Source organism: Furipterus horrens, unplaced genomic scaffold, assembly GCF_987537825.1.
Source record: "Furipterus horrens unplaced genomic scaffold, mFurHor1.1.pri manual_scaffold_3, whole genome shotgun sequence".
In the NCBI taxonomy this organism is placed as follows: Eukaryota; Metazoa; Chordata; class Mammalia; order Chiroptera; family Furipteridae; genus Furipterus; species Furipterus horrens.
In genome coordinates this window covers 18682585-18710127 of record NW_028327173.1, presented here as the reverse complement: position 1 = coordinate 18710127, position 27543 = coordinate 18682585, and the positions used below count along the sequence as shown (strand labels likewise).

Genomic DNA, 27543 nt, shown 5'->3' with positions numbered 1-27543 from the left:
CCCAACCCAGGCACCCTGTTCTTTTCACAATTTGCAATTATCCATTTGTGCTTCTAACTTAATGCAGGGCTCCCCACTAACTATAAAGCACGAGAGGATTCTGCCCACTGCTGGATCCCGGGGTCCAGGACAGTGTCCAACATATTATAATCTCTTGATAAATAATTCATGGAATGAGTAATCAATAAATAAGGGGAAATAAATAAAAGATCTCCACCTCCCTGAGCTTCCATTCCTCCTCTAAACAAGTGATGTTAATAACACCCCCACCCCCCTGGGGCTGTTGTGGGGTTTAGGCCACAGAAAGCATCACTCAGCTCTTCACTGGGGGATACACAGCCAATGAGACGGAATGTTCTCTGCCCGCACTGTGTTCAGTCCAGCAGGGAAGGTGGACATTGAGCAAAGCACCGTACGTAAGTAAATGAAAATGTGCAAGGAAAAAAGAAAGCGCTGCAAAGGGAAGGGGAAGGGTTTCTAGAGGCAGAGCAAGGGGATCTGGCCCAGCCTGAGGTCTCAGGTCTGTGTTCTGGGGAGGCCAGGCCTCCTCTCCCAGCCCTGGAGTCCCGGGCAGATTCAGCCTGTCTCATTGCCCACATAGGCGGTGCAGAATGCAGAATCTGACACCTCCTCCCAGCTGGCCCTGACTGTCTCCCATAATCCCCTGCCTCCAGCCACCTCTCCTCCAACAAGGGTGCACAGGGGGTAACTGAGTAACTGCCCTCCCACAGCAACCTCCTAATCTGTTCATCACATTTGCAGCCTAAGTTGATCTGAATATCCCCATCCCTGCCAGGACTGCTCTTCCCCAGGACACCCCACAGTACAGACTGTGGGAGCCGAGAGGCATGATGCCCCTGAAGGCCAGGTAGAATTGGGGCAGAGGAGGGAGATGTAGCGATAGGCTATAGAATGGGATGGAGTGGCTTGTAGAGGGAGGATCCTGAGGCTCCCAGAGGTGCCTGAAGTGTTTATGGGGTGGCAGTGGTATAAGCAAGGGTTTCCTAGTGAGGCCCTGGCAGTATCTCTGGCTCAGTCTCCTGGGCCCAGTGCTCTCTCTGCAGGGATGGGTGGCATCCCCACTCTGCCAACCCTCTCTCCTTGAGGGCAGAGTTTTTAGGGCCTCAAATACCACCTGCAACCCCCCCAATATCTGACCCCTTCCTTAACCCCTCTTCATCTGTCCCACTCCCCAGTGATGTGTGTGAAGCTCCTAGTACCTAGTAATTACTCAACAAACGATGCTTCAAAATATTTTGTATCTCGAAGCGATAATGGAGAGCAGGGCTGGGAAAAATCAAGCCTAATGACCTGGACGGGCCACCAACCCCCACCACCACCCACCCACACCACCTCCCCACTGCTGGCATGTCCTATCCCCAGATTCTTCTGCTGGTGCCTGGCCTCAGGCAAAGGGGCCCTCGCCAATTTTCCTGCATCTCCCTAGGTCCTGCTTATCTGCTGCTGGCAGCCCAGAGGCCCAGTGCCCACTCATCATATGTGCCCAACCTGGCGGCAGCAGGGACCACAAAAGCCAGAGCCCAGGTGGAGAGAGGGTGGCATAGGCTCTGCCTCTGGTTCCCTGCATGATCTTGGGCAGCTCCATGCCCTCTCTGGGCCTCAGCATCTCCATCCCTCAATTAAGGTGTGTGTACCAGTGTCCTGGGGCTGCCTGGTGGGGAATAAGGTAAGGAGGGGTCTCAGAAGCCCCCATCAGGCTCCAACAAGAGGCTCAGCCTTCAGTCGCTCCATGAACTGGGCTCCCAGGGGAGGTTTATTTGGTGTTTTGGAAACAGGTCCTATTGCTTTAAAAAGATTTGAAACCCACTAGACCAGATGCCCTTGGACTACCTGGTAGCTTTCACGTTCTGGGTTCTCAGCCTCTACAATTCTAAATCTGAGATTCTTAGAATCCCAAATCCTGGGTCTATGAAACTCCCAAACTCCATGATTCTAAATTCTGGATTCTAAGATGTGTTGGGTGTCACACTGCCCACTGCCGAGTGCACCAGGACACACAGCCCTCGCAAACTCAAGGCTGAATCTTTCAGGCCTAGGGGATGGCAGGGGCAGGAGGGAGGTCTTCTCTGGGTCATGGGTCCAAGACAACTCCTTGGGGGATCGACATAACAGGGTCTGAGGCAAGCTGAGCCCAAGGGAGAGTGGGGCTCAGGGCCCTTGGCTGGAAGGGGAGTGGACACCTCCCTCACTGCTCAAGGTCAATACCACAACCCCAAGGTCAGGGCAGGGGGATGGGGATACAAAGTCATGTCACCTCCACACTCTCCCCACCGGAGCAGCCCAGCAGGTGCAGGAGAACAGTGCCGACTTCCAGCACAGCTCCTTGGCAGCAGGCACTGAGTGCCCTTTCCTGGATAGCAGCACCTGGCACCAGCCAGACCCGGGCTCCAGCCAAGCTACGCAGGGGCAGCTCCATTTGCAGAGTCTCTGGCTTCCCACCACCCAGCTTGGGCCCATCCACAGGCCTGATGCCCAGGCTGGCAGCCCTCTACACACAGCCAGGCAGCTGCCCTGCCAGCCCCCAGCCCTACCAGTCTCCAGCCCTGGCTCCTCTATACCTACCTCTGAGAGGCAGGAGCCACAGGTGGGCCAGGGCACAGGCTCACTCACCCCTTGCGGATGATGATAATGATGGCCCCCAAGAGGAGTATGAGGACAGCAAGTCCCCCAGCACAGATGCCCAAGATGAGCCCCATCTCCTCTGATCTCTGGGACACCTCCAGGGGCCGCTTGCTTTCCTTGCAGGCAGCTGAGGAGAACAAAGCAGGACAAAGGATCAGAGGGCAGATGGGGACCACGTACCCCCGGTCTGAGCCACAAGAAATGGCTGGGCCACACAAACAGAGTGCACAAGGACAACTGCCCTGCTCCTCACCGCATAGCCAGCATTCACTCAGGCCTGCCTGTCATCACCCCGCACCTTCTGCATCCCCATGTTGGAGGCTTCACCTGCAGGGCTCCCCTGTCAGGAATAGCTCCCATTTCCTCCCTACTTCCTCACAGCCTCCCCATCCTACAGTGAATGCAGGATGGAGGATGCCTGGGACCTCAGACCCACCGTCCTGCCCTCCTGGGAGGTGACAGGAGAGAATTACGTGCCTAGGGTGTGGCTGGGGCATCTCAGGATGGGAACCAACCACACTCCCTGTTTGGGAGCAGGGACTATCCCTACACAGCATGGTCCACCCTGTCCCCACCATAGGAAAGGGGACAGATAAGGACCCAGAACTAGTGTCCAGCATCCATCACTCCCATGGCCCAACCATAATGGCCGCCCATCCACAGGCCTGTTCCAGGCCCCTGCCAAGGCCCCTTCTGTGACCATGAGGAGTGGGATAAGGGAAGGGGGCTGTCCCTGCTGCCCAGTCTGGGACACGGAGCCCTTGGAATGGGCATATGAGGGCCAAGAAGGGAAATGTATCCTGACGCCAGGCAGGCCGGACCACCCTCCTCTGCTCCCACAGCCCTGGGTACTCAGGGTCCACCTCCCAAAGCCCAGCAAGTCAAAACCACCACCACTCCACCCCACCCACCCACCCATCCCTGGGACCCATAAGGACCTACCTTTCCTGGCGATGCGGATGCAATTCAGCCGGGTCTCCTGGAGGCACAGATGGGGGTCTCAGCACCAGTGAAGCCTGGACCTGACCCTCCCCAGGAGGGAACCTCAGGCAGCATGTCCTGGGCCTGGTCAGGGCTTGTCTGGGCTGCACAGTAACTAAAGACACCCCACCTGGCAGGAGGGCCTTGGGGAACTAGGAGGGAAGGGCCGGGAGGGGAGGGCCCTGCAAATAGGGTAAGGCCTTAAGAAAGGGGAATGACAGCAGTGACCACAAAGAAAAGAGGTGGGGCCTCCAAAATCTGGGTAAGGCCTAGTCGGGGGACCTGGTTAGGAAATGGGAAGCCTGGGCAGAACAGGAGAGATCTAAGGAGGGAGGAGCCTGGAGGAGAGCTGGGCTTCAGGGAGGAGGTGGGTTCTAGGCCTCCAGGTCTGGTGAAAACAGAAACCTGAGATGGACTCCTCTGGGGAAAGCGGAGCCTGAGACGGAAGACGAGGGCCTCAGGGAGGAGGCAGGGACTAGACTGGGGGCTTGGATAAAAAGAAGTCTGTATTTAAAAAAAAAAAAAAAAAGACTCAGGACGCAGGTAGGACTGGAGGAACGGAGCCTGGAGTCAGGAGAGCGGGGCCCAGGGGGAGGGCAGGTATCCCCAGCCTGCCCCCCAACCGCCCCACCACGACCCCAACCCCAGCCTGTCCCTCACCCCCTTCAGGTGGCTTGTTGCCTGGAAGTAGATGAGGTAAGCCTTCCTGGGCTCAAGCGGTGGGTTCCAGAAGCCACGATAGGTCTGATTGTCACCCACAGTGAAGGGCATGGCCTCAGGCAGACTGCTGGCCGCCAGTTCGGCCCCGAAGTAGTGCTCCAGGCCACGGGCCAGCGCGGCGTCGAAGGTGCGAGGCACTGGGAAGCAGTCCTGGCTGCCGGGCTCCCGCCGCAACCTCCGCGGGCGCTCCTCCTGCACAATCACCTGGTACACACTGGGGGCAGAGGGCAGAGCGCGGTGACCACAGCGCCCCAAAACAGGGAGAGCTGTCTGGGGGCCAAGGCCCTGGGCTCTGAGGTCGGACCCAGCTGGGGGCTAATCTCAGCTCTGCCTCTTGCTAGCTGGGCAAGTCACCTCACCTCCCTGGGCCTCAAGTTTCATCGTCTGCAGAAGGGGAGTTATCACAGCACCGTCGTTGAGGGAGATGTGAGAAGGAGGCATGTTCAGCAAGCAGCCGGTGCCTACCAGCTGCTATTACTGGGACTAAGGCTGCAAGGATGCAGGCCCTCCTCCACTGAACCAAGGCCTGAAGGCCCCACCCTGCCTCCTCACTGCGGCAGGTCTGGGAAAACCGCAGCCTCAGGCTCCACGCATTACCTTGGTTCCCTTCTGAGCCTCTTTAACTAGAGTTAGACAACATGCATTCATTCATTCAGAAAGTGTGTTCTGAGCTCAGACCACCAGCCCTGTGCAAGGCACTTGGGGACCTACTGATCTCTGTTGGAGAAGCGGTCACTGATCAAGCAAACAAGGACACACTAATCCTACATCCTGAGTACTATCCCAACCAGAAGCAGCCTCGAACTTGTAGCTCTGAGCCCGATGTCTCCTGGTCCTAATGGCTGATTATGTTCCCTGGTCTGTATTCCCTCTGATTTGCATCTCCTGGTCCCAACTTGTGTGTTTCTATTTATTTTTGTCACTTTACTGCGTGGCCTTTTGCTGTGAACTCCTCCAAATCCTCTGTGGAACAAAGCCAACAGTGACAAAATAAATACTGACAAATTTACATATTTCAAGTCACAGCCTTGATCATGTCTTGGCGTGTGACACCCCATGCTGACAGCCTGCGCTCTCGGAAGCAGAAATGCCTTTGCCTTGCTCTCCAGCTGTTTCTTTCGAGCTTCCACATTGTGAGGGAATCACCCCAGCACCCTGGGGTTTGTGCCACACAGGTTCATTCCGTCACTGGCACGTTGTCAACACTAGCCCAGGCCCCTCTCAGCCTCCATTTTCCAGGCTCAGTTCAGGCCGCTCCTGGCCCTAAATCCCACCAGGAGATGATAATAATCAACATTAGCAATGAAGAAAGCACACATCGATCGGGCATGATCTCCATTATGCAGATGAGGAAAGGGAGCTCCGAGAAGTGAGGGGATGTGCCCAAGGTCACACAGCCATCATGCCCCTCCCTTCTCACCATGTTCCATCACCCCCACCCAGCCCGGCCTTGTCATCATCATCCCGGAGTAATGCGGACCAGGCCGGCTCACAGGAACCCTCAAAAAGACAAGGAAAGGAGGTTTCCCAATTCCTCCCAGACTCAAGTGCACCAAGGCCTTGTGCTCCTGCAAAATGTGAAATGCCCCTTAGATGCCTTGGTTTTTTCTGGGTCTCCCCGGAGGGTCTGGGAATCAACCCAGGACAAGCTTTGCAGTGGCAAGTATGGGGGAGGCAAAGCAGAGAAAAGAGTGGAAGAGAGTGAAGAAGTGCGGGGTGTCCAGGGTACCTCAGCAGCCCACTACCTCCTGAGAGGACTTGCTAGGCCCCTCCCAGGCCCACATACAAGCTCTCACCCTGTCCCAGTGGATGCACCTTTGTGGATGGAGGAGATGGACCAGAGGGGCAGGGAGGTTCTGTGACTTCAAGAAAAAGTACCAGCTTTGCAGACAGACTTGGGTACCAAGCCCTAGCTCTATCACTCACCAGCTGTGGCCTTGGGGGCAAGTTCTTTAGGCTCTGAGCCTATTTCCTGATGTGTAAAATGAGGGACTAGTACCCACTCCACAGGGTGCTATGAGGACAAATGGCCACACAGGTGAAGTCCCTAGCACAGTGCCTGGCTGACAATGAGTATGTGCCATACCCCACAACACCCCTCCGCTCTCTCACACACACACACACACCTGCACACCATGCATCACATACACACATCCTCTCTCTCTCTCTCTCTCTCTCTCTCTCACCCCAACTTGTCTCCAGCACCTTCTCCCCATCAGAGGCAGCCACATCAGCAGCCCCAGCTTCCTCTGGGGAGAAGGAAGTGAAGAACCCAAGTTCTTGGTCACTCCAGAGAGGTGGCCCTATCCAGCTGGTTATCCTAGCCTTCCAGAAAGCCCAGTCCTGTGTCTCCCTGGAAAGAACCCTCCAGGAGATAAGCAGGGAAGTAAAAAGGCCCCAGAGTTCACTTCTAAGAGGGATCTGAGGGAAGGCCTTCTGGAGAAGCCTGGACAGTCACCTCTCCAGGTTGACCCTGTCCAGAGATCTCATCACAATCGTCACCAGACACCCATGGTCTCAGAGGAGAGTGGCTACAGACATCCCACCTGCCCGTGAGCAAAGAATATCCTCCTCCAGACACTCTGAACTCTGAGTGGAAGACTGAGGGGGGACAAGGGTGAGCTGGCCTGGGTGGTGGGCTCTGGGTCAGAGGAGGGACCTCTTCCCTATGACCCTGACTTCCCACCCCTCCGTCCAGGCTTCCCACCTGATGGGTGCACCACGGCCCTGTGCAGGCCTCAGCAGCACGGTGATGGTATTCTCAGACTCTCCCAGAGGCGATGGCATGTCAGCATAATCAAAGCTGGGAGCTGGGGAAGAGGACAGGGACATAAGCACGGAGCCTGGCCACTGGACCAGAAGGCCAGGCTTCCAGCCTCCTTGACCCCTATCCTTAGATCCCTTCCCCTTCAGCCTTAGGCTCCTTTTTCCCTCTCACCTGAGCTTCCCTGACCCCTGACTTCAGCCCTCTGATTCCACTGACCACAGTCTCCTGAGTCCTCTGACTTAATTCTCCCCTGACCTCAATCCATAAATGGTTCATTGATCTCAGCAGGGACCCACTATAACCACCCGCAGGAGGTCCCCTGCTCCCCCTCTGCCCATGGAGCCCTAGGATTCTGGGTCTCCTCCGAAGGAGCCAGACCAAGGTCGGGAGCTCACCTGAGATGTTGGTGGTGATCTCCGTGAGTGCCGCCTGGCCGAAGCCTTTTCCCGTGCGGGCCCGCACCGAGAAGAGGTAGGTAGTGCCTGGGTGCAGGTTGGAGAAGACGTGGTAGGTCTCATTGCGGAGCTTGGAGATGGTACGTCGTGGGCCCGGAACATTCACAGCTGGGTCTGATGACTCGATGCTCTGGTAGCTGATCTGGGAGTGGGGGGACAGGTAGGCAGGCACAGGGGTGGGGAAGAGCATCACTGGCCCAATAGCGTCCCACCATTATGGTTTACGAGAGCTAGGGATAAGGCTAGGCAAAGGGAGAGGCTCAGTGGGATTGTGGATGCTGCTTAGCCCAGGCCAGTGGGAACCTTCACTTCCCTGTTCTGCCTTCAGGTCCCTTGTCCTTATAACCCGCAGACCCTGATCCTAGTTGAAGGAAACCTCGGTGATCACCTCTGTCCCCTCACCATGCACCTCCCTCTCCAAGTTGTGTGCTCTCCTTCCACCAGGGGCCCCAACAGTAAGGGGTCCAAACCCACCTCATACTGAGTGATGAGGCCATTGGGTTCTTGCGGCTCCTCCCACTTGAGGAAGATCATGTCCTCCAGTGGAGTGAAGGTCAGAGACTCAGCCGCGATCCCACCAGGCACTGCAAGGGAAAGGCGGCGTGAGGCAGGGGGACGCTGGCTTTGGAGCCAGATCCCTGACTTCAAATCCCAGCCCTACCATCTCAAAACTGGTACACTTGGGCTGCTTGACCTCTCTGAGCCTCAGTTTCCTCTTCAGTGAAATGGGGGTGACAAAAACCTATCCTCCACCAAAATGAAATAATATGATGTACATAAAGCAATTTCCTATGGCTCAACCTATTCCTGAGTACTCAAAAAAAGGTAGCTGGCATATTCATTATTGTGCAGGTTGCATTCAGCGGAAAAGAATGTTTAAATGGCCTTATTTTGATCCAGTTGAGTGGTTTTCAGAAAATATAAACATTTGCCAGAGAAATGAAAATAATTGCCTTAAGTAGATACACTCTTGTCTAAAAATTTCTAATTATACAAACAATATGCTCAATGTATAAAATCAAAATGAGAATAAAGAAAATTAATGACACCTACAATTCCATTACACAAAGAATAATACTGTTAACATTTCAGCATAAACCCTTTCAGGCATGGTTTTGTTTTGTTTTGTCTATTTCTGTTCACATGTATCATCTTAACTGCAGTTACAAGGCATCTCTTCTGGGAAAAGAATCGTCTTTGTTTGGGGAGACACCTCAATACACCGCTATGGGGAAGCTCAGCTCCTAAGACAGGGGAAAGCAGAACCCAAGATAACAATCACTGACAGCCAAGGTGCTCTGTGTGAACATGAGCAGTTACCAAGGTGACACCACCATCCACCCGCCAAAATGGTGAAATGGAAAAGACAATTCTAAGTGTTGGTGAGGACACAGAACCACCAAAATTTTCACACTCCTGTAGTGGGAGTGTAAACTGACACAACCCCTTGGGGAAACTGGATCTATCTCCGTATTATGAACACACCCATCAGAAATGTGTAAATCTTCCCAAAGAATTTTTCTTTACAGTACAATTTAAACTAGCTGAACACTGAAGACAACTAAAATGCCCAACAATAGTAATTAAGATACGTAAACGTGGTACTTTCACATAGTGGTCTACTCAGCAATGAGAATAAATTCCCCAGAACTGTACACATAACATGGCTGAATCTCTCAAGCAAAATGTTGAGAGAAAGAAGCCAAGTATTTTATACAGTGTGTGAAAAGAATACACACTGTATGATTCCATTGATATAAAATTCAAAACCAAGAGGAATTTAATCCATGACCATACAGGTCAGGATAATGGTTACCCTTGGGAGGCTGTAAGTGGCAGGGTACATGAAGTGGTCTTCTGGAAGCTAATGATGCTATTTCTTTTTATTTTTTTCTTTTTCTTTTTTAAGATTTTTTTTATTTACTTGTAGAGAGAGGAGAAGAGAGGGAGAAAGAGAAGGAAGAGAAACATCAATGTGTGATTACCTCTCATGTGCCCCCAACCAGGGACATGACCCACAACCCAGGCATGTGCCCTGACAGGGAATCAAACCAACTACCTTTTGGTTCTCAGGCATTCAATCCACTGAGCCACACCAGCCAGGGTTAGTGATGCTATTTCTTGGTCTGGGTGTGGATTATCCTGATTTGTCCAGTCTGTAAGAATTCACTGAGCTGACCAGTTAATATAAGCATCACTTCCTATAAGTACTATACTAATATTTAAATGAGAAGTAAAAAATATTTTGTGTGCAGTTAATGGAGGGAGGAGGGAGGAGAGGGGCAGAGAAAGAAGAAAGAAGGCCAAGCAGCCCAAGGGAGGCTGGTCAGAGTGGGGTGAAGTCACAACAGTATACTTGTTGGGGAGATGGGCAGAGATCAAAAGATTTTAAGAACAGAGTGATCTGACATGAACTTGAGGTTGCTTATGAAGGGTAGCAGAGTATGTTGCCCCAAAATATGCCACTTTGGCATAAGGATTACTTTGAGCTGAATTGAGAGGGGGATTGAGGAGAAGCAGATACAGAAGATTGTCAAATAAAGTCTTTTCGTTCAACACTGCTTCATTACAATGTTGGTAAGAAAAAAAGATCGATTCCCAGCCGGGGCCCTTGTCTGTGTGGAGTTTGCATGTTCTCCCCATGTCTGTGTGGGTTTTCTCTGGGTAGTCCAGTTTCTTCCCATATCCCAAAGATGTACATGTGAGGTGATGCGGTGTGCCTCAACGGTCCCAGTGTGTGTGGTGTGCCTGCGACGGAAAGCGTCCTGTCTAGGGTGGGGTCCCACCTTGGACCCCGAGCTCCAGCCACCCTCCATCCTGAATTGGAATAAGCAGGTTGGAAAATAATTATCTTACTTATTTTTAATCATTGTTTCAATGTTTACTATTAGAAGTGTTTTGGATCGTTAACCAGAAATATGCCATAGGAACTTAACTCTTGTTTTTATCAATTAGCGTATGGTTAAATTGATTTTGTTATGTGTTGTTTCTCTTGAAGTCACAGTTTCCAAGGACTTATGTACACTGTTAAGTAAAGACTGTACAAGAAAAGTTCTCTACCCTCTATTTGCCTAAAAGAAAGACATAAATTTGTAAAGGTGCCCTCCCTCCTCCCCTCTCCACCCTGAAGGAAAGAAGTTAATCAATAAGACAATGCTAGATTAGAAAAACCTCCAAAACCTTTACTAAATAGCTCTTATCTACCATTAGTTTCTCCATATTTTTCCTTCGCATAATTTGCTGCCCCTAGGATCTCAAAGTTTTTCCTTTGTCTTGTCACTTCTCTAATACTTCATTGTTCTTTTGTTAAGATGCCACAGAAGCCGAAGTTCTAACCACCCCTTTGAGTTACTCATCGCTGAGCACTCACTCCCATATGTATATGCTATGCACATGGTAACAAAACTCCCATATGTGTCTCTCGTTAAGCTGTCTTTTCTCAGTCTAATTTATAGATCCCCAGCCAAGGAACCTACGATGGATAGAAGAGGGGAAAGTTCACCTTTTCCTTCTCTATTCTACATTTACAACTCTTCAGGGTAAACCCCTGCCATCCTCACTCCCACCCCAGCAAATCCTCACCACGTCAGCACAGGGCATGGGGCACACGCGCTGCCTTGGGTGAGGGGGGTTAGTGAAAACCAAAAGAGGAACTGAATCTTGTGTCTGGGCCACTGCTTTGCACAACAGAAAACTGCACATGTGGAGAGGCAAGAAAAACTGTCAACCAAGGAGCTCCCAGGGATGTGCAGGAGTCTGGGGGAAGGCTTTGGACCTGTGCTGGCATGGGAGCTGTTAGAAATGAAAACTCTGAAGCAGATGGCCAAGTTTAAAACCCAGCTCTGCTACACATCCAGTAGCTATGTGATCTCATCCATAAAATGGGTATAGTGATAGTAACCTGCCACATAAGGTTGTTATGGAATTATATGCATGGATATATGAAAAGCATTCAGAATAGTGCTAGACATGTGTAGTAAGTGCTTGATAAGTATTAGCTTGACGTAAGTAGAACACTTCACCCAAAAATGATAAAATGAATATTTTTCCAAGTACACATGAAACATTTACCAAAATTTAACTATAGGTTGGGCTATAAAGCAAGGATCAAATGTTAAAACATTAAAATTAGAGTATGTACTCTGCCCACAGTGGAATTACGCTAGAAATAACTAACGAAATAATAATTAGAAAAGTCCCAATTGCTTAGAATTTAAGCAACATAATTCTAAATAATTCTTGGGTCAAAGAAGAAATTGCAAGAGAAATTAGAAAATACTTTGAACAGAATGATTATAAAGATAGGACATGTCAGAATTCATGAGTGGCCCTGGCTGGTGTGGCTCAGTGGATTGAGCGCCAGCCTGTGAACCAAAAGGTCACCAGTTCGATTCCCAGTCAGGGCACATGCCTGGGTCGAGAGCCAGGTCCCCAGCTGGGGGTGCGCAAGAAGCAACCACACACTGATGTTTATCTCCCTCTCTTCCTCCCTCTCTTCCCCTCTCTCTAAAAAATAAATAAAATCTTTTAAAAAAACTCATGAGTGTAGGTAAAGCGGGGCTTACAGAGAAATTGACGGCTTTAAAAGCATATATCACAAATGAAGAAAGGTTCAAAATTAATGATCCAATAAGCTTCCCTCTCAAAAAGCTAAAAAAACAGCTGATCAGATCCAAAGAAATATTAAAAAGTAAATAAATGTACAATAAAGAAAATCAACTAAGCCAAAGTTGCCTCTTTGGAAAGATAAATAAATTTTATAAATCCCTAGCAAGAGTGAACAAGTTTTCGAGTCAAGCAGGATCACATCTGAATCCTGGCTCTGCAGCTGGAAGTACTGGCTGAGTCACTTCGCCTCTCTGAGCCTTGGTTTCCTCAGCTTCAAAATGAGATAATAACAGGCCCTACCTCGCAGGATGGCTGTGAAGTCTAAGACAATGTGTGCAGGGCACGTGCAACAACAGCTAATACCCAATAGGCCCTAAAAAATATTAGTTATAATTTTGTTTTAATAACACAGTTCACCTCCTAAGAGAGAAGACACAAATTACCAACATCAGGAATAAAAAGGTGGATATCATATAGACCCTACAGATGTTAAATAAATATAATAAGAGACTATTATAACCAACCTTATGTCAAGGAATTTGACAATTTAGGTGAAATGAACAAATTCCTTAAAACGCAGTACACCAAAACTGATACAAGAGAAAATATAAATATTCCAAAATCTATTTTAAAAATTAAAACTGCTATTTAAAAACACTGCTACAAATAAAACTCCAGGCTGAATGGCTTCACTGCTGAATTCTTCCAAAGATTTAAGGAAGAAATTATAGCAATTAACCCAAAGGCTTCCAGAGAATAAATATTAGCCATCGTTCCTTTGTTGTTATAGAGTTGATTTAATCCTAAGTAAAACACTTTCCTATATACATCTCAGTCTCAGACATGGGGTGTCTGTGGGAGGCGCTGAGCACCCTGGGAACCAGGGCTGGGGCTCTTACCATCCTCATCCGTCTGGAAGGTGACCTCCTTGCCCTCCTTGCGCCCCTCAGGGTTAGTGAGGACGAGGCGCACGTGAACATTCCGGTAGGGCTGCAGGTTCTTGATGGTGTAGCGGCTGACTCCCCGCTCCATCTTCACACACTCCCGCACCGTCTGGTTGTGGCTGCTGCCCAGGGTGTAGTGGTAGCACATGGACACGGTGTAGGTGTGGCAACGCGTCACATTGTAGCCCAGCGGTTCCCACTGCAGGGTCAGCTGGCGGGCCTGGATCTCAGCGGAAGCCAGGCCTTTGGGGGCCCTCATGGGCTCTGGGAAACCCAGGAAACAGAGAGAAGGCAGAGAGAGGGGGAAGAGAAAAGGGAGAGAAATCGGAGAGGACACATCTCAGTCAGCTGACTGAAGTCATCCATCCTCTGTCCCCAAGAGCTCCAGGGGTCCCCTAGAAGTATAAAATTGTGTTTTGGAGTCAGGTGGAGTCACATCTGAATCCTGGCTCTGCCGCTTGCCGCTGGCAACCACTGGCTGAGACACTTCACCTCTCTGAGCCTTAGTTTCCTCAGCTTCAAAATGAGATGATAATAAGCCCTACCTCACAGGATGGTTGTGAAGTGTAAGGTAATGCATGCAAAGTACATGCAACCACAACTAATACACAATAGGCCCTACAAAATATTAGCTATAATTTTGTTTTAATAACACAGTTTACCTCCTAATTCCTGGACCACATCAGGCCAGTATGAATCAACTTATTGCTGTATTTTTCTTAAGAGATTAATTCCAAAGTTGTTCTTAAATATATGATATAATAATATAAGAAATCAGGATGAAAGAGGAAATGAGAGCCAAATAGTTTTAAAATGCCAGAGAATGTTAGGGAAACAGAAATGCATGCCATTCAGTCCTATGTGGGGTCTAAAAATAAGATTCAAATGTGGTGATGAGTTCCATGGCTACCAAAGCAAAAAGGGAAATACAATGTTATATAAGGATAGTAATAATAATGGCAGTTAACATTTATTGGGGGATTTGTATGTGCCAGGCATCGTTTTAGAGCCTTTAAAATGCTTTATGTTATTTAATCCTCACTGTAATCCAAAAGCCAGGTGCTATTATTAGCCTTATAAAGAAGTGGAAGTGGAGGCACAGGGAGATTAAGTAACTTGCCCATAGTCACACAGAGAGTAAGTGGTGGAGGTGGGATCTCAACCAAGCCAGGGTGACTCCAGAATCCATGTTCTTAACCACCACCACCCAGCCTCCCTGTTAGGAATTCACTGTCCAAAAAAATAATAAAAATCACACCAGTGCCACAGGAGAGACAACTACCCCAACAAGAGGGAGGAACATGTTACAACCTCTTGATGGCTCTGTGGGGCCATAAAGCTGTCCCCATTTTATGAAATAAAAAACTGAGAATTTCCGGTCAAGATGGAGGTGTAGGTAGACATGCAACCATAGAAAGAATTACAACCAGATCTCAAAAACAAACAAGGACCAGAACAATCAGAAAATCGAGCTATATGGAAATCTGACAACCAAGGATTTAAAGAAGCACATTCATCCAGACAGGTAGGATAGGAGGGGTGCAGTCACAGAGACGGGGTGGAGAGGTGGTGTGGCACTGAGAAGTGGCAGCAGCAGTGGAACAGACAGTCCCACATTCACGTGTAGTGGATAAAAATCGGGAGGGATACCTTGGGAGCAAGTGATCCCAGCCCCAAGCCAGATTGTACAGCCCAGGGTTCAAGGACCAGGAAGATAAACCCCCATTACCTCTGGCTGTAAAAACCAGTGGGGGATGGGATGGCAGTAGAAACTGCCAGATTTTTGTCACTTAAAGAGCCTGCATGGTCTTAGAACATACACAAACCCCAGGGCAGCAACTGGAAGGGTACCAATTGCATATGGGAAGATAGAGAGTAAAAGCAGCTCTACCTAATACACAGAAACAAACACAGGGAGGCTGTCAAATTGAGGAGGCAAAGAAATATGGTCCAAATGAAAGAATAGAATAAAACCCCAGAAAAAGAACTAAACAAAACGGAGATAGCCAACCTATCACACTGGTGATAAGGATGCTCAGAGAACTCATTGAGTACAGCAAAAGAATAAAAAAAGAAATGAAGGTTGCACAAAGTGAAATAAAGAAAAATCCACAGGGAACCAACAGTGAAAGGAAGGAAGCTGAGATTCAAATCAACAATTTGGAATAAAAGAAAGAAAGAAGCAGTCAATCAGAACAGAAAGAAGAAATAAGAACACACAAAAAAAGAGCAGAGGCTTAGGAATCTCTGGGACAACTTTGAATGTACCAACATCCGAATCATAGGGGTGCCAGAAAAAGAGAAAGAGCAAGAAATTGAAAACTTATCTGACAAAATAGTGAAGGAAAACTTCCCAAATTTGGTGAAGGAAATAGACATACAAGTCCAGGAAGCAGAGAGAGTCCCAAACAAGGTTGACCCACAGAGGACCACACCAAGACACATCATAATTAAAATGCCAAAGGTTAAAGATAAAGAGAGACTCTTAAAACCAGCAAGAGAAAAGCAGAGTTACCTACAAAGGAGCTCCCATAAGATTGCCAGCTGATTTCTCAAAAGAAACTCTGCAGGCAAGAAGGGGCTGGCAAAGAGTATTCAAAGAGATGAAAAGCAAGGATTTACAACCTAGATTACTCTTTCCGGGCAAAGCTATTATTTAGAATGGAAGGGCAGATAAAGTGCTTCCAGACAAGGAAAAGCTAAAGGAATTCATTTTCACCAAGCCATTATTACATGAAATGTTAAAGGTTCTTATTTAAAGAAAAGAAGAAGATCAAAACTATGAAGATTAGTGGCGTTGGTGGTATAGTGGTGAGCATAGCTGCCTTCCAAAACTATGAACATTAAAATGACAACAAACTTACAACTATCAATAACTGAATCTAAAAAACAAAAACAAACTAAGCAAACAACAAGAATAGGAATAGAATCATAGGTGTGGGGATCATTCAGAGGGTTAACAGCTGGGAGAGGGAAGGGAGAGAATAGGGGAAATGGTGCAGGGACTAAGAAGCATAATTGGTAGGAACAGAATAGACAGGATGGTCAGGAAATGGAGAAGCCAAAGAACATACACACAAGAACCATGGGCGTGAACTAAGGGGGGTGGGATTGCTGGAGGAAAGGGGGGGTACTGGGCGGAGGGGAGCAAAGGGGGAAAATTTGGGACAACTGTAACAGCATAATCAATAAACTTAAAAAATAAAAAAATTAAAAACTGAGGCTTCTGAAGTAAGCCAGGATGGAACCCAGGGGTTCAGCTCCCAGTCCAACATCTTCATTGACCAGCTGCGTGATCTTAGGCAAAACTCTGGGCCTCAATTTCCTCACCTGTACAATGAGGGAGGAAACCAAGATTACTTGTAAGGGTCCTTTTCTCTCTTGTATCCGGACTCTGTGAAATGCAATTTCATTACCCTCAAGTTTCATGAGTACCTGCAAAGTGTCCCCCATTACAGGAGCTCAGGAAACGCCTTAATGAACGTGTGAGAAGGTTCTGCTGCTTGGCCTCTTAAAATGATTACATCCCTATCATAGTTTTTTCTCTGATTAATGTTCTCAGGATGTTCTTTACAAAGAAGATGCAAAGGGAAACATCAGCCCAGGCTGCTCTTGACTCAGACACGTGAGTAGCACAGCTTTAGAGGCTGGCCCCAAGTGCCACATAGTACAAGTTTCTGTTTCCACCCAGGGGGATCTCCTTTCTTCCCTGAGCCACAGGCAACGAGCATGTCTTTAGTCATATATCTGGCCACCAAAGAGATATTTCAGTACCTTCAGTACCTGCTAGGAGCAAGGCCCACCTCTTGACTCCCTACAGTCTGGATCCCTTCTCCCCACAAGCACAGCAGACCGTATCCCCATCCGACAAGGGCATCAACGGGCTGGCTCCCACCGCTCACTGCGACCTGAGGCTGCTGGCTGCAGCCCACTCACCACACTTAGGTTCTTCCTTCCTGGCCCGTGTGGAGATTTTCCTAATGTTTTTCTAAGTAGCCTTTTTCCAACCCATCATTCTTATGCATTTGGGGTGGAGGAGGCAAATTTTCTGTGTGCTGACTCTGTCATCTTGTTCAGAGGTCCTAGGTTTATTCCCTGACTGTTGGGCTCCAGTCTTTGCTGTCCCATGTGTTTGTCCCAAGGTGTCTACAGCAGCCAAAGGGCCACTGCTTTATTTGCACTAATGAAAGTAGGTCTTGGTCCGCGAAGCTCTGCTCACACCGTCCCTACCCCCGGGAATACCTGCCCCACATTCCTTTCCATCCTTCCCACTTGGCAGGGGTGCCCCGCCTCCTTTGCCCTCCTGCAGCATTCAGAGAAGGGCATGGAACATCCATGCCACCAGTCACATGTACACTGGTGACTCAGACTGGGCCAGGACTATGATAAACAGGACAATAAGCATCCCATCTGAAAAGGGCAGCTGCTACCCAGCTCCAGGCAATGTTGCCAGGCAGGACTACAGGCTTAGGATTGCCAGATCCCCCCATTTTTAAAGAGAAGCCAGAAATTCAGATTTTTATATGAAACCTCCAGATTTTTAAACACTGGCAACCTGCTCAGGTTCTTTAAGACCACTTTGCAGGACACAGAATAGCAGTCTCTAACCCGGGAGATACAACAGACACCCTCAGACTAAGGCAGCTCATTCTCCCACAGCTGTGCTAGCCCCCACCTACCTCACTAGACTGAGGGGTCTTTGAAAAGAAAGCTCACTTTTCTCTTCACTCCCCACCCTGATCACATCTGGGCAGACCCAGAGGCTCAAATAGTTTGTTGACTAGAGACTGATATGTTGATTGAGGGGTGTGAATTCATGAGTCTCTCTGTGCTTCCAAAAACCATCTGGTACCCAGACACACTCTCTTCAGCTGCCAGCACACCGGCAAAACAGAACCTGGGGACCTCAAAGCCCCATCCCCCTGAATTCCATAGGGCTACAGGCCACTCAGAGATCAAAGGTCAAAACGCACATTGAAACAACGGAGCTAACAGTTACCATCTGTTAAATGAGTCCAAAATGTGTTTATTTTCATAATGCTAATGAGGAAACAATAGCACTGAACCATCCAACTGTTCCTCGTGGAAGGGACTTCAGAGTGGGGTCGGGTGCTCCAAACTTCAAATCCTACGTCCACCCTTTAATAGTTCTGTGACCTCAGGCAAGTGACCCAACCCAACCCCCTTTGAACCTGAAGTCCTTGACTTAAAAATATTGAGAAAATAACACCTACCTTGAAGAGCAAGTGGGAAAGTTACATGAGATGAGCCAAATGGTCCAGGCCACGCTAACGAATTAATAAATATGTGTGCACCAAGGTGAGATACCGGTAGCAGTATAAATTAGTACAACCATTTTTTAAAGCAGTATATGTCAAAGCCCTTTCTTAAACCACTCCTGTCCATTTATCCTTAAGAAAAGTCAAGAAGGAAATAAAGCACTATAAGCACTGTTTCAACGAAGTATTATTTATAATAATGGGACTCTGGAAACAAATAGTCTAGCAATATGGAAACACTCAATGGACTTCTATATCCAATAAACAATATGATAAACAACCTAACACATGTGACAACATGAAAGCAATGGAAGCAGAATACAAAGGCTCCCCACATGCCAATAACAAGGGTGTAAAAGTGTGTACTGTAGGCATATGGGCAGAGATTTGAAGAAAACAGAAAAACTAAAACAGCTGTTGGCCTAGGATGGTGAGATTTAGGGCGGTTTTTTTCATGCATGTTACTGACGTTATATTATTGTTTTTATGGTAAATAATATTGTGGGAGGAGAGCGTCAGGGGGATAGAGGAGGTGACAAGACAGCTGGCCACCAACACAGACGAGAAGCGTATAATTAAAAGGGGCAGGGTGAGTTGTCTGGGTCCTGTCTGTCTGGTCGCTGTCCGAGCTTCCCTCCTGGCCAGCCAGGCACAAAGCAGGCACTCAGCCCATGATGGCAGCTGTTTTGCTGTTGTTTCAAACACTGGATTGGAAATCAGGACTTTCGAACTATGGTTGTGACTCTGCTATGGACTCACTGTAGGTTTGCGCAAGTGACTAAACTTCTAAATCTCAGTTCACTCATCTGTAAAATGGGATCAATGGCTGTTACTAGGAAATATGGGATCTTAACCCACGGGGTAATTACAGGCAAGCGCCTGCCCCGCTCTGGGTTTCAGTTCCCCCATCTCTACCCTAAAGGGAGTGGAACAGAGATTCTCTATGGATCCCTAAATCTGATTTCCTTTATTCTAAGTACCTGACCAGAACTGGCTTTGAAGAATTCAAAACACCATAATAATGACAGTTGTCCTTTATTGAATGCTTACAGTGTGTTAGGCACTACATTTCCCATGTATTTAATGCATTTGTATGCAATTACCTGCATTGAACCCCAAACGCTGGAGGGCCCCCATGTTCAGGCTTCCCAAGTCCTCTTTTTCCCATATATACTTATTCCCTAAAATCTAAGGATTAAATCTGGGGCTCTCAGCCTCAGCATTATCGATATTCTGGACTACATAAGTCTTTACTGTAGGGGGCTGTTTGTGTGCATCGTAGGATGTTTAGCAGCTTTCCTTGCTTCCTCCACACTTCGATGCCATTAGCACCCCACCCCCAGTTGTGACAACCAATGTGTCTCCAGACGCTGCAAATGTCTCCCAGGAGACAAATCACCCCTGGTTGAGAAGCACCAGCATAAAAGACCTCATTCAGTCTCGTCTCATGGCTTTAAATGCCATCTATACCAGGTCTATACTGATGACTTTCAAATTTATATCTGCAGCTCAAACCTCTTTCCTGAGCTCCACACTCATAAATCCATCCGCCTGATGGATATCTCCACTGACCGTCTAATAGGCATTTCAAAGTCAACAGTTCCAACACAGAACTCCTGGCCTAGGAACCCGTCACACCCACTCCTCCTGCAGTCTGCTCCTTCACAGTAAATGACAATTCCATCCTTTCAGCCGCTCAAGCAAAACACCTTGGAGCCATCCTTGACTTCTATTTCCTTCTCTCTCATTGCATATCCAATCCATCAGCCAGCGCAGTTAACCCCACCTTCAGAATAAACCCAGAATCTAAGCGCTTTTCACCACCTCCACACTCCTTCCCAGCTCTCAGCCTCCACCACTGCTCGGCCGGATTGCTGCAGGGGCCTCCTTGCTGGTCTCTCCCCTGCAGCCCTTGCCCTCCGAGAGTCTGTTCTCCACAAAAGGGCCAGAACCACCCTTTTAAACAAAGCAGGTGATGTTACTCCTGCTCTCCACAGTAGCTCCCCAGCTCACTCAGAGGAAAATGGCCCTGAGTCCCACATCCCTGGCATGGCTGTGCCCTCCTTTCCTGCCATCTCCGCCTCAGTCACTAGCCAGCAACTACGCTGGTCTTCTTGCTGCTCCTCACACAAGCCAGGCATGCTCCAGCCTATGTGCAGCTCACTATTCTCGGTCAGCCTGGAATGTTCCTTCCCCTAGCAATGCCTCCAGCTTCCCGCATGGCCCAGTCCTCACCTCCTCAGGTCTCTGTTAAAATGTCACCTTCTCAGGAAACCAGACCTTTGAGCCTTTTTAAAATAACAATCTTCCAACCTCACACCCCCTCCCCTTTCCTGGCCCCTTATCATCATTTGACAAACTATATATCCCTTGTTTACTGTCTCTTCCCATCTGAATGTGAGTTTCACATGCAGAACTCACATGCTAGTGGCCCTTGCGTGTCTCGGTCCTGTTCCTATATCCCTAGCAACTGTATTAGTACCCGACACATAAGTTCCAAGAGGTTATGTAACGTGACCCACATCCCTTGGCTAGAAAGTAATTCCCACTGGAATACTTGGACTCACCACCCAAGGGTCTCCCCAAATGTAGCATTAAACTGGATTTTAGGTTGTTCCCAGATCAGCTTTTAAAAACACTTCAGAATACAAACGGCAAAAATAAATAAACCTTAACCTAAACCTTGTACCTTACTGAAAAATTAATTTAAAATGGATCATGGACTTAAGTGTAAAATGTAAAACTACTTTACACATTTACAAAAAAGAAAGGAGAAAATTTTTTGAATCTAGGGTTAGGCAAAGAGTACTTAAACTTGACACCAAAAGCATAATTCATAAAAGGAAATTTTTATAAACTGGCCCTCACCAAAATTAAAAATGGTTATTCTGTGAAAGACCAGATACAGAGGACAAAAAGACAAGTTAAAAGCTGGGAGAAAAATATTTACAAACTATACCCAACAAAAGGACTAGGTCTAGAATGTGGAAAGAATGCTCGCAACTCAACAGTAAAAAGTGAATAATCCAGTTAGTAAATTGGCAAAAACATGAACAGTTCATCAAACAGCAATACAGATGGTAAACAGCACATGAAAAGATGTTCAACATCACTAGGCATTAAAGAAATGCAAATTAAGACTAGGATAGAATATTACTATACACCTCTCAAAATGGCTAACATAAAAACATTACAGCACCACCAAATGTTGGCAAGGATGCAGAAAACTGGATCACTCACACATTGCTGGTGAAAATGTAAAAAATACAGCCACTCTGGCAGTTTCTGATAAAACTAAATATGCCATTACCATATGAGCCATCGGTTGCACCCTTGAGCATTTACCCCAGAAAGTTTGTGTTCACAAAAAACCTATACACAAATGTTCATAGCAGCTTTACTTGTAATAGCCAAAAAGCGGTAGCGGTCAAGATGTCCTTCAGCAGGTGAAGGTTAAACAAACTGCGGTACACCCACACCACAACAGTACTCAGCAATGAAAAGGAATGAAGTATTGATATATACAACTTGGATGAATCTCCAGGAAATTATGCTGAACAAAAAAATCAATCTCAGTGCCGTGACCAATGGGAAAAAAATAATCTTTTCAATAAATGGTGCTGGGACAACTGGGTATCCACATGCAAAAGAATGAGGCTGGACCCTTACCTCACACCACATACAAAAATTAATTCAAAATGGATCAAGGGTCTAAATGTAAGAGCTAATACTATGAAACTCTTAGAAAAAAACAGGGGTAAATCTTTCTGACTTTGGATTAGGCAGTAGTTTTTAGCTATGATATCAAAAACACAAATTGGGCTTCACCAAAATTAAAAACTTTCATGCTTCAAAGAACGTCATTAAGAAAATTAAAGGACAATGCACAGAATGAAAGAAAATGTTTGCAAATATAACCAATAAGGGTCTAGTATCTAGAATTTATAAAGAACACCTATAACTCAATAACAAAAAGAAAAAAAACTTAAAATGGGTAAAGGATCCGAATAGACATTTCTACAGAGAAGACATATCAATGACCAATGAACATGTGGAAAAATGTTCAATATCATTAACCATCAGGGAAATGCAAATCAAAACCGCAGTGAGATCCCACTTCACACCCACTCAAAGCAGAAGACAGATAATAACAAGTGTTGACAAGAATATAGGGAAACTGGAACCCCCGTACACTACTGACGGGAATGTAAAATGGAACAGTTGCTTTGGAAGTCGGCAGTTCCTCAAAGTTTAAACATAGTTACCATGTGATATATATGCTATATGCCCAGAAGAAATGAAAACATATGCCCACACAGAAACCCGTACACAAATATTCAGAACAATACTGTTCATAATAGCCAAAAAGTATAAACAACCAACTTTTGAATGGATAAATTGTGGTATTGCCCACACAACAGAATATTATTCAGCAATAAAAAGGAATAAAGTACTGATATAGGCCACAACACAGATAAACCTTAAAAACATTATCCTAAATGAAAGAAGCCGGTCACAAAAAGCTATATATTGTAAGATTCCATTTATGTGATATGTCCACAAAGAGGTGAATCTATAGAGACAAAGTAAATTACTGGTTGCCTCATGCTGGAGGTGTTAGGAAAAAAACGAGGAGTGGACCACTAAAGAGTAGAAGGTTTCCTTTTGGGGTGATAAAAATGTTCTAAAATTGATTGTGTTGATGGCTGCATAGCTCTGTGAATATACTAAAAACCACTGAATTGTACATTCTAATGAGTGAATTGTACATTCTAATGAGTGAATTGTATGAGATGTGAATTCTATCTCAATAAAAGTGGTACCAAATTTAAAAATGAATTCCAAAAGTTATGTAATGATTTCACAATTTTTGAAATGACCAAATTTTAGAAATGAAGGACAGATTAGAGGTTATCAGGGTTTGGGGTGGAGGAAGGAATGGAGGTGAGTGTGGATATAAGAGGCAACATCAAGGATTCTTAAGCTGATTGAACTGCTCAGTATCCTGACTGTGGTGATAAGTATACAAACCTACACATGCGATAAACTGTATAGAAGTAAATGCACACAAATGACTACAAGTGAAACTGGAGAGGTCTGAATAAAATCTGTGGATTATACCAATGTCAATATCTTGATTGTGATATTATGCTACAGTTTTGCAAAATGTTACCATTGCAGGAAACAGGGTAGAGTGTATAGGAAATTCCGTCTGCATTTTTTCTTACAACTGCATATGAATCTACAGTTATTGCAGTAAATTCCAATTTAAAAAAAGTTGAAGTCACAGAGTGAGAAAATTGTTCTGTTCTCAATTTCTCTTTGGATTAAAATGCTTTACTCTTTTCAAGTTGAAAAAGGAGACATCATCTGGCTCAAATGCCTAGACAAAAGAATCCAGCTACAACTTAATAATACACTTTCATTTGATGGTTTTTAGTTGTTTATTTCATCGAGATGGTATAATATAGAATAAAAAACACAGATTCTGGAGCCAGTCAGTTAAGGGTTCCAATGCCAGCTCTGCCACTTACTAGTTGTGTTACTTTGGGCCCCTTAACATCTCTGTATCTCAGTCACTTCATCTGTAAAATGGATATGACAAGAATACCTAGGTCATGGTGTTGTTGTGAGTTTTAAAGCAGCGAGAGAGAATGTGTGTGTGTGTGTGTACACATATGTGTAAGTGTCTGGCACAAAGTTATGAGTTAGCTATCACTATTATCTTCACCATAACAAGGACTGAGGAAAAACCACGTTTCAGAAAGTTTTAGAAGCACAGATGCTAGCCATACTACCTCTCAGACTGTGCCATTTCCCCCCCTTGGATGCCCTAAGCCCATACATGGATGTCCGAGGGAAGGAGTGGGTTCATGAGGCACCCACCTGCGCACTTGGTGCGGCTGACAAGGGGTGGCCCGGGGCGGCCGGTACCACCCTCACCCGGGCGTGTGAGCAGCACGCTGATCTCGTACTCCGTGTCGGGGTCCAGGTGCCACAGCTTGTAGGTCTGCAGGTTGACGGCGTGTACCTCTGCCCACGGGCCACGCGACATGCGGTACTCAATCTCCTTGCGCACTATAGGTCCGTCGCCAATAATGGAGTTGGTGTTGAGCTGGATGATGAGATAGGTGGGACCTGCGCGCAGCAGCTGAGGGGGCGCGATGGGAGTCGGGGGCTCTGCGAGGACACAGGGTAGAGGCGGAGCCGACGGATGTTGCTTGAGGCCCCGGGCCCCAGGTCCGCATCCCATCCCACCCAAATCCCTAAGAGCCCTCCTCGTCCTCCCAGACACCTCGTGCAGCCCCCAGGTCCTCAACCAGAACGCTTCTCTCTCATTAAATGCCTGACCCTTAGGGGCGCTCACTCCAAAGGCTGACCCCGTCCTCACCTCTCAGCCCACACCTCCTTCCTCACTTTCCACGGAAGCCCTAAGTTCTCCCCTCCAGGGACTGATTGCATGCCAACTCGGGTCAACCCCCCTGGCCCCTACAGCCTGATCACCCGTCGCCTGCCTCACACCTTGACCCTGTCCTCCCGCAAGCCCGCCTCTCAGTCGAACCCCATCCCCTCGATCAAGTCCTCCTCTCCAGAGAGACACTGCCCGCTCCTTAGGCGACTTTGGGGGTCAGACCCCGCCCCTGTAAAACCCTGCCCTCCAACCCCCATCAGCCCCGCCCTCCGCGAGCTTGCGCGCGCTGACCCTTGACGATGAGCTCTGCGAAGTTGGAGACGCCCGCACCGCGTGGGGCCTGAGATACACAGCGGTACAGGTCCTGATCTGTGCGGCCCACCGCGGCCAGCGGGAAAGTAGCTAGGAAGCGACGGTGGCTGATGTGCCGCACGCCGGCCGCGGGCACCAGCGCCCCGCTCTGCCGCTGCTCGAGGAGAAGGGTGACAGAGTCAGGGACGCCAGGGAGAGAGGATCCCAATCTCGCTCTGACCCAGGCGATGGGAATAGTAACTGTCCTGGCCCCATTTAGCCGTCCCTACTACACTGGGGGCTCATGGTGTTCCCGCAGCCGGCTCCGCCACAGGAAGGTGCAGAGCTGATTAAAGAAAGGTGGTCGCTCTGCCTTTGATGGAGAGTGTGGTTAGGGGATCCTGGAGCCGCGTTCTGTCCGGTGGGGATGGAGGCACCCAAGAGGGCAGAGCCGAGCCAGGGACCCAAAAGAGGCCCCCCACACACTTTGGCCAAGTTCCCCGCCCCGCTCACCTGCAGGAGGAAACGCTCCGCCTCCGCTGCTCGGCCAGCTGCCATGCACTGGAAGGAGGCGTTCTGGCCAGCATTGACCTCCACGTCACCCAGGCGGGAGAAGTGCGGGGCCTTTGCTGCAGGAATATAGCCGTGGCGTGAGTTGGGCCTGTGCCCCCTGCAGGCAGGAGCCGTGACGGCCCACACCCCTCACCTTTCACGACAGTCGTCTGGAACTCACCACAGGGGTAGCTGAGGAGCAGGATGTCATCTAGGCCCATGTAGCCTCTGCGGTCTGGGGAGATGAGGGCCTCAAACAGCACCTGGGGGAGGCGGGAGGGTCGCTGTCATACTGACGTTCCTCCAGCCCAGCCTCAGAAGGTGTCCACAAGAGCCCCCTTTCAGCTCTGCTCCAGCTCCATCCTCAAACCAGCAGAGATCAGCCCAGCTCACAATGACCTTTCAGCACCCAGAACTAACAAGGTCAAGGCCAGAGGTTCCAATCCAATCCTGCACAGTTACCTTCAAGCAGCAAAGCTCTTTCCAGCCAGACAGGGATTCCAGGTCAGCACAGTTTCAACTCACCCTTGACCATAGCCTTAGACTATTCTCATTTAAAATGACCTCTGGCCCTGGCTGCTGTGGCTCAGTGGATTGAGCGTCAGCCTGCGAACCAATTGTCACTGGTTCGATTCCCGATCAGGGCACATGACTAGGTTGCACGTCAGGTCCCCATTTGGGGGTGCATAAGAGGCAATCACACAGTGATGTTTCTCTCCCTCCCTTTCTCCTTTCCTCTCTCTCTAAAAATAAATAAATAATAAAATAAAAATTAAAAAATGACCCCTGATGCTGAACACAAACCGAACCTTCACTGAATAACCCTATACTGACCCCTGACCTTGACCACAGATTGACTCCTGATGCTGAACATGAACTAATTCCAACTTTAGCCACTCAACTTACTCTGTCCTCAAGCGGACACCCCTCTGCCCCTGCCGCAAAGCATAAGCTGACCACAGACTGAACTCAGCCTACCTGATATTCATTGGGCCAGAAGGTGCTGACAGCCATCTCAGCCTGGTGCCACTGACGGCCATGGGATCCAGTCATGTTCCAGACAGCGCTGCCCAGGGGACCTCCATTGACCCGCACGTAGATACCCAATGTGCCTGGGCTGTGCCCATCCCGGCTGTACAGGAAATAGCTGAACTGCACACAGTGGGTGTCATTCTCACTTAGGCTCTGGAAGATGACATGAGCCCGCTGGCCTGGGGCATGCTGGGAAGCATTGACCATCAAGTAGGAGCCTGGAAAGAGAGAAGGAAGAGTCAGGAGCTGCGGAAACCTTGGCGGAGGACCAAGATCAGGTGGGCACAGAGGAGGGGACAGAAACAAAGGACCCCAGGCAATGGGACCCACCATGAGTCAGAAATTCTGAGTTCCAGTCCCAGCTCTGATTCACTGGGTAAGTCCCTTCCCTTCCCTACATCTGTTTCCCAAAGGAGAGTTGGATCAGCAACAACAACAATAAAAAAATCTGACTTTATCAAAACTCTTTCATGCTCCTCACCACCTACAATTACAATCCACATTCAGGCCGATCCAAGGGTTTCCCCATGTTCTGAGCTGTCCTTGGAGGCAGGGACTAGGTCACTCATCTCAGCAGTCAAGAGTCTGGCACAACAAGCTCTCAAAGGCCACCTCTTCTGAAGTTTCACCCCCACGCCATCTTTCTATGGCTTCTCCCTGGCCCTTAGAGCATTAATAAAGGTGTGTATGCTTCCCACCGGCCTATGACGCCTCGGGACTCCACTGTGTCTCCAGCACAGGCTCTGAACCCAAGCTGAATGAATGTAGAACAGATTCCATGAAAGGATTCTAACTTCTCTTCCAGCCGCCCTACCCCCTGAGTCTAAATTCCTGGGATACAATTCTCTTGGTTTCTAAC

The 27543-nt window shown here is 48.1% G+C and overlaps 1 protein-coding gene across 4 annotated transcripts in view; it reads right to left on the bottom strand.

Annotated features, from left to right (window-relative positions):
• Positions 1–27543, bottom strand: part of PTPRU (protein tyrosine phosphatase receptor type U) — a 78141-nt gene that overhangs the window by 32304 nt on the left and 18294 nt on the right. For 3 of the 4 annotated variants that reach the window (XM_090268964.1, XM_090268965.1, XM_090268967.1), the window contains exons 3-14: positions 26631–26902; positions 25834–25915; positions 25614–25729; positions 25101–25275; positions 24284–24577; positions 13074–13382; positions 8041–8150; positions 7507–7708; positions 7052–7154; positions 4285–4558; positions 3586–3622; positions 2632–2770 (exon numbers count right to left, since the gene is read on the bottom strand). In XM_090268964.1, coding sequence (XP_090125090.1) covers positions 2632–2770; positions 3586–3622; positions 4285–4558; positions 7052–7154; positions 7507–7708; positions 8041–8150; positions 13074–13382; positions 24284–24577; positions 25101–25275; positions 25614–25729; positions 25834–25915; positions 26631–26902 — 2113 coding nt within the window. Of the gene's footprint in view, positions 1–2631; positions 2771–3585; positions 3623–4284; positions 4562–6535; positions 6592–7044; positions 7155–7506; positions 7709–8040; positions 8151–13073; positions 13383–24283; positions 24578–25100; positions 25276–25613; positions 25730–25833; positions 25916–26630; positions 26903–27543 lie in introns of all 4 variants that reach the window. The other variant, XM_090268966.1, reaches the window with a different exon arrangement.